This window comes from Lampris incognitus, chromosome 20 (genome assembly GCF_029633865.1).
Source record: "Lampris incognitus isolate fLamInc1 chromosome 20, fLamInc1.hap2, whole genome shotgun sequence".
Lineage (NCBI taxonomy): Eukaryota > Metazoa > Chordata > Actinopteri > Lampriformes > Lampridae > Lampris > Lampris incognitus.
Window position 1 is genome coordinate 2,756,416 of NC_079230.1, and position 7,311 is coordinate 2,763,726.

The window sequence follows — 7,311 nt, forward strand, 5'->3', positions numbered from 1 at the left end:
GTACTGTGACACCCCACATTCACTGCCCTGCTGAACCCCAGAAAACTGCCCCACATACTAGGTGAACACACAGACAGCTGTACTGTGACACCCCACATTCACTGCCCTGCTGAACCCCAGAAAACTGCCCCACATACTAGGTGAACACACAGACAGCTGTACTGTGACACCCCACATTCACTGCCCTGCCAAACCCCAGAAAACTGCCCCACATACTAGGTGAACACACAGACAGACAGCTGTACTGTGACACCCCACATTCACTGCCTTGCTGAACCCCAGAAAACTGCCCCACATACTAGGTGAACACACAGACAGCTGTACTGTGACACCCCACATTCACTGCCCTGCTGAACCCCAGAAAACTGCCCCACATACTAGGTGAACACACAGACAGACAGCTGTACTGTGACACCCCACATTCACTGCCCTGCTGAACCCCAGAAAACTGCCCCACATACTAGCTGAACACAGAGACAGACAGCTGTACTGTGACACCCCACATTCACTGCCCTGCCGAACCCCAGAAAACTGCCCCACATACTAGCTGAACACACAGACAGACAGCTGTACTGTGACACCCCACATTCACTGCCCTGCTGAACCCCAGAAAACTGCCCCACATACTAGGTGAACACACAGACAGACAGCTGTACTGTGACACCCCACATTCACTGCCCTGCTGAACCCCAGAAAACTGCCCCACATACTAGGTGAACACACAGACAGCTGTACTGTGACACCCCACATTCACTGCCCTGCCGAACCCCAGAAAACTGCCCCACATACTAGCTGAACACACAGACAGACAGCTGTACTGTGACACCCCACATTCACTGCCCTGCTGAACCCCAGAAAACTGCCCCACATACTAGGTGAACACACAGACAGCTGTACTGTGACACCCCACATTCACTGCCCTGCCGAACCCCAGAAAACTGCCCCACATACTAGGTGAACACACAGACAGACAGCTGTACTGTGACACCCCACATTCACTGCCCTGCTGAACCCCAGAAAACTGCCCCACATACTAGGTGAACACAGACAGCTGTACTGTGACACCCCACATTCACTGCCCTGCTGAACCCCAGAAAACTGCCCCACATACTAGCTGAACACAGAGACAGACAGCTGTACTGTGACACCCCACATTCACTGCCCTGCCGAACCCCAGAAAACTGCCCCACATACCAGGTGAACACAGAGACAGACAGCTGTACTGTGACACCCCACATTCACTGCCCTGCTGAACCCCAGAAAACTGCCCCACATACTAGGTGAACACACAGACAGCTGTACTGTGACACCCCACATTCACTGCCCTGCCAAACCCCAGAAAACTGCCCCACATACTAGCTGAACACACAGACAGACAGCTGTACTGTGACACCCCACATTCACTGCCCTGCCAAACCCCAGAAAACTGCCCCACATACTAGGTGAACACACAGACAGACAGCTGTACTGTGACACCCCACATTCACTGCCCTGCTGAACCCCAGAAAACTGCCCCACATACTAGGTGAACACACAGACAGCTGTACTGTGACACCCCACATTCACTGCCCTGCTGAACCCCAGAAAACTGCCCCACATACTAGGTGAACACACAGACAGCTGTACTGTGACACCCCACATTCACTGCCCTGCCAAACCCCAGAAAACTGCCCCACATACTAGGTGAACACACAGACAGACAGCTGTACTGTGACACCCCACATTCACTGCCTTGCTGAACCCCAGAAAACTGCCCCACATACTAGGTGAACACACAGACAGCTGTACTGTGACACCCCACATTCACTGCCCTGCTGAACCCCAGAAAACTGCCCCACATACTAGGTGAACACACAGACAGACAGCTGTACTGTGACACCCCACATTCACTGCCCTGCTGAACCCCAGAAAACTGCCCCACATACTAGCTGAACACAGAGACAGACAGCTGTACTGTGACACCCCACATTCACTGCCCTGCCGAACCCCAGAAAACTGCCCCACATACTAGCTGAACACACAGACAGACAGCTGTACTGTGACACCCCACATTCACTGCCCTGCTGAACCCCAGAAAACTGCCCCACATACTAGGTGAACACACAGACAGACAGCTGTACTGTGACACCCCACATTCACTGCCCTGCTGAACCCCAGAAAACTGCCCCACATACTAGGTGAACACACAGACAGCTGTACTGTGACACCCCACATTCACTGCCCTGCCGAACCCCAGAAAACTGCCCCACATACTAGCTGAACACACAGACAGACAGCTGTACTGTGACACCCCACATTCACTGCCCTGCTGAACCCCAGAAAACTGCCCCACATACTAGGTGAACACACAGACAGCTGTACTGTGACACCCCACATTCACTGCCCTGCCGAACCCCAGAAAACTGCCCCACATACTAGGTGAACACACAGACAGACAGCTGTACTGTGACACCCCACATTCACTGCCCTGCTGAACCCCAGAAAACTGCCCCACATACTAGGTGAACACAGACAGCTGTACTGTGACACCCCACATTCACTGCCCTGCTGAACCCCAGAAAACTGCCCCACATACTAGCTGAACACAGAGACAGACAGCTGTACTGTGACACCCCACATTCACTGCCCTGCCGAACCCCAGAAAACTGCCCCACATACCAGGTGAACACAGAGACAGACAGCTGTACTGTGCTACACAGTATGTTCCAGCCTGCCACCGTCTGAGGGACAGTGAGTGATACCCTGTACTCCTTCCCAACAGGGAGGACCGGGACCACACACACACACACACAGACACACACATGCAGAGACTGACAAATTCACACACATCCACTCACACAGGCTGTTGCTGCCATGACGTAGCTGTGTGAGTTGTTGTATTGCATGTGTTGATGTGTGTGTGTTGTGTGTTGGTGCACTCTTATTGGCCTTTATGTGAAAATGCTTTGCAATACACATGGATATTTGTCTTGCTGATAAAAACACATTTGAATTTGAATTTGAGAGACAGACAGAGAGAGAGAGAGAGAGAGAGAGAGAGAGACAGAGAGACTTGACTTTGACTTTTAAAATAACTTTTATTTACATCACAGTAAAAAAACTAACACTCCAGAGGAGTGCAGCAGGAGACAGGGAGGAGTAATGAGATCCTGCCCGTGCAGCAGGAGAAAGGGAGGAGTAGTGAGATCCTGCCCGTGCAGCAGGAGAAAGGGAGTAGTGAGAAGGGGGGAGTAGTGAGATCTTGCCCGTGCAGCAGGAGATAGGGAGGAGTAGTGAGAAGGGAGGAGTAGTGAGATCCTGCCCGTGCAGCAGGAGAAAGGGAGTAGTGAGAAGGGGGGAGTAGTGAGATCTTGCCCGTGCAGCAGGAGATAGGGAGGAGTAGTGAGAAGGGAGGAGTAGTGAGATCCTGCCCGTGCAGCAGGAGACAGGGAGTAGTGAGAAGGGGGGAGTAGTGAGATCTTGCCCGTGCAGCAGGAGATAGGGAGGAGTAGTGAGAAGGGAGGAGTAGTGAGATCCTGCCCGTGCAGCAGGAGACAGGGAGGAGTAGTGAGAAGGGAGGAGTAGTGAGATCCTGCCCGTGCAGCAGGAGACAGGGAGGAGTAGTGAGATCCTGCCCGTGCAGCAGGAGACAGGGAGGAGTAGTGAGATCCTGCCCGTGCAGCAGGAGACAGGGAGGAGTAGTGAGATCCTGCCCGTGCAGCAGGAGACAGGGAGGAGTAGTGAGATCCTGCCCGTGCAGCAGGAGTAGTGACGCACAGCTCTGCGCTACGTCATGATCAACTCACACCGAGTTGTGTGTTTTCTCTTTTTTTCTTGCACAGTCCACAACAACATGGAGGACACATTTCCCACAATGCACCAGTAACTGACCTCCCCACCAGTTTCAGTAGCAAGGAGCAAACTCTTAAACCATTTGATAGGCTGCCGACATTTTGCAATGAAATATGTAAAACAACAAGCTGTGTTGGGTTTACAGTCGGTTGATGAAAATGACGTCATTGTTCATTAGCCGTGGCTATGGATCCGGCACGTTGTGTAGCAACACGCACCGCACCGCGTGCGGGGAGGTGGACAGGAAGGAGCAGGAGAAAGGGAGGAGCAGGAGAAAGGGAGGAGCAGGAGAAACAGCCCGTCTTTACTGGTGTCACGTGTACATAAAGTCACTTGACGTGAAACTAGAAAACTGTAAAGAACACCTCAAGCAAAACATTCTGACGTCACCATTCACCGTCACGACATTCTGACGTCACCATTCACGTTCACGAGGCGTTCAGAGTCAAAAGTGTTGCGGCGTCCGGGTGGCGTAGCGGTCTGTTCCGGGATCGTCGGTTCGAATCCCCGTGTTGCCTCCGGCTTGGTCGGGCGTCCCTACGGACACAACCGGCCGTGTGTGCGGGTGGGAAGCCGGATGTGGGGTAAGAGGGGGGTAATTGGCTCTGTACAATTGTGGAGCAAACTTGAGGGGGGAAAGAGTCCCCGGAGTGACGTCACTGGTCCCGCGTCATCATGCATGAAAACGTACGAGCAGTTTTTACGTGGAAAGGCTCGAGTCACGAGCGGAGGAGAGCGCGCGCGCTCCGGAGCTGTCCGTGGTGCTGCAACCTCCTCCTCCTCCTCCTTCCGGTTCTTCCTCTTTCTGCCCAGGTCCAGGGTCGCTCAGAGTCTGGACGGGGACCGGAACCGAGACGGTCCGTCGGTTTGAAGACGAAGTCGCGGCAGCGAGTTACACCGCGGTTCTGCCTGGCTTACCGAACTGGACCAGGACCCGCAGCCGTCCCCCCGCCGGGTTCCACCTCCTCATGCCTTCATCTAGTCACCCGCCCAACTCCGTCCACCTCCGCATCTTCTGCTCCGGCCGCGTTTGTGAGGTTCCGCCTTAAACCGGACCACCGAGCTTCCGGTTCGAACCCAGGCACAACCGAACAGTCGGTGACTTCGCGAGGAGTAATCAGTCTAATTAAGACTAAACTATGGCCGCGCGACCGCCGGCACGCCGGGCGCGGCCAAAGCCCGCGTGTACGCGGCCATCATCTGCGCGCGCAGCTGCTGCTTGACGTGCACGCGCCCGTGCCTCTTCCGCTCGTCGCTGCGCGCGAACCGTTTGCCGCACACGTCGCACGAGAAGGGCTTCTCCCCGGTGTGCGTGCGCGTGTGCGTGGTCAGGTGGTCGCTGCGGCTGAAGCTGCGCGCGCAGATCGTGCACTGGAACGGCTTCTGTCCCGTGTGGATGCGCACGTGCCGGCTGAGCTCGTCGGAGCGCGAGAAGCGGCGCTCGCAGCCGCTGACGGCGCACGGGAATGGTTTGACTTTGGCGGCGGGGGCGCGCCGGGAGGATTTGGGCGAGTGCCCGCCGCTGAGGTTGGCCGTCGGGAGCGCGCCCGGCAGGAGGGAGGAGAGGAGGAGCGCGTCCAGCGTGGTGGGGAGAGAGGGGGCGGGGAGAAGGAGGGGGGGGCGGGGAGAAGGAGGGGGGCGGGGAGCGGTAGGTGGCCCCCATCCCGTTGCTCCGTTTTCACGCGCGCTTTGCTGATGACGCGGTGGTCGGAATCCCCGGTCAGCCAGTCGTCCAGACCCAGAGGCTCCCGCTTGACCCCCCAGCCGGACTTCACGCCGCCCTGCGTGGACTCCGCGCCCAACAGGGACTCGAGGAAATCCGACACGTCCGCCTGTTGCTCCACAGGGAGGAGGAGGTGCTCGGCTCCTGCCGTGCACGCGCCGTGCACGGAGCGCTGCTGCGCACGCCCGCTGCCGCAGCAGGAGGCTGCAAACTCGCTCTTCACCAGCGGCGGCTGGGAGGCGCAGGAGGAAGACGGGGAGGGGAGGCCGGCGTCCGGGCCGGCGTCCGGGCCGGCGGGCCGACAGGGGGCGCTGGGCGTCACGTCGGTGCAAATCCCCACGATCTCCGTGATCATGTTGAGGATGGCGTCCGCCGTGCTGCTCAGCTCGGGGACCGGAACCGTGTCCGCGAAGAGAGAAGCGGAGCAGCCGAGAGAGGGAGACAGGGAGTCGGAGGAGCAGTCACTCAGGTCGGAGAAGAAGTCCGAGTCCGACGCTTCGGTTCCCGGAGAGAAAGCTGGAACATAAAGGGGAGGAGGGGGGAGAAGGGGGGATGGTTATTACATAACATGATATAGCAGCCGTCCGCACACACACGAGATGGACCGGGACCAATCAGGCGCCACATTCCAACGGCACCTGCATCACCAGCTGCACGCGCACAGCGCTGTTAATCACCCAGCAAACAATTAATTCATCACGCAGCTAAACAATTAATTCATCACGCAGCTAAACAATTAATTCATCACGCAGTTAAACAATTAATTAATCACGCAGCTAAACAATTAATTCATCACGCAGCTAAACAATTAATTAATCACGCAGTTAAACAATTAATTAATCATGCAGCTAAAAAATTAATTTCCTCTGAATTAAAATCGTTCGACTATCATCCGCACACGCACACACTCGCACCTGCACACACGCACGCACGCACGCACGCACACACACACACACACACACACACACACACCTTGGCAGGAGGGCGAGCCCACGTCGGACTCGGTGCCGTCGCTGGGGCTCGAGCCCACGCTGTCCCCCCAGGCGCTGCACGCGCCCTCCAACCCCGACAGGAAGCTGCCGTCCTCGCGCTCCAGCAGCATGGCGCAGAAGGGTGACCCGGGGAACGCGGTAGAAACGGGCGTAACGGAACAACTAAGTTGGGCTTAATTAAAGTCCTTATAGATCCAGGGAAGACCCTGGCCCTCGGACTGTGTCAGAGTGATTGACAGGTGGGTTAGAGCGCGTGGCTAAGTGCCGGGATTCCCGTTAGTCGGTAATAAACCCGTTAACGTGCCGTCGGTAGGTCCGGTCGGTGTGATGCTGCCCGGTACCTCTCCTCTCTCCTTTATACTCTCCGTCTCCTTGGTAACTCCCGCACGCCCTCATTGGTCGACACCGGTGCGAGGGATTCCTCCCGCCGCGCGCTTCGTAGCTGCCCAAACATGGACACGTCCGGATGTGACGGGGGAGTCCCCTGACCAAATTAGGACAGGCGGCAGAGTGACGTAGCGGGGTTTCCTCCGTGCACGTTCACTGCGACAAGAGAGAGAGAGAGAAAGAGAGAAGAGAGAGAGAGAGAGAGAGAGAGAGAGAGAGAGAGAGAGAGACAGAGAGAGAGAGAGAGAGAGAGAGAGAGAGAAAGAGAGAAGAGAGAGAGAGACAGAGAGAGAGACAGAGAGAGAGAGAGACAGAGAGAGAGAGAAAGAGAGAAGAGAGAGAGAGAGACAGAGAGAGAGACAGAGAGACAGAGAAGAG

General features: G+C 56.2%; 1 protein-coding gene across 1 annotated transcript; it reads right to left on the reverse strand.

The window, feature by feature from the left end:
* Window positions 1-4,968: 4,968 nt before the first annotated feature.
* LOC130130922 (early growth response protein 4-like) lies at window positions 4,969-6,656 on the reverse strand. The gene is made up of 3 exons (XM_056300788.1): window positions 6,527-6,656; window positions 5,518-6,070; window positions 4,969-5,422 (listed from the first exon to the last, which is right to left on the reverse strand). Exons 1-3 carry the CDS (start codon window positions 6,654-6,656, stop codon window positions 4,969-4,971), a joined length of 1,137 nt encoding a protein of 378 aa, XP_056156763.1.
* Window positions 6,657-7,311: the final 655 nt, after the last annotated feature.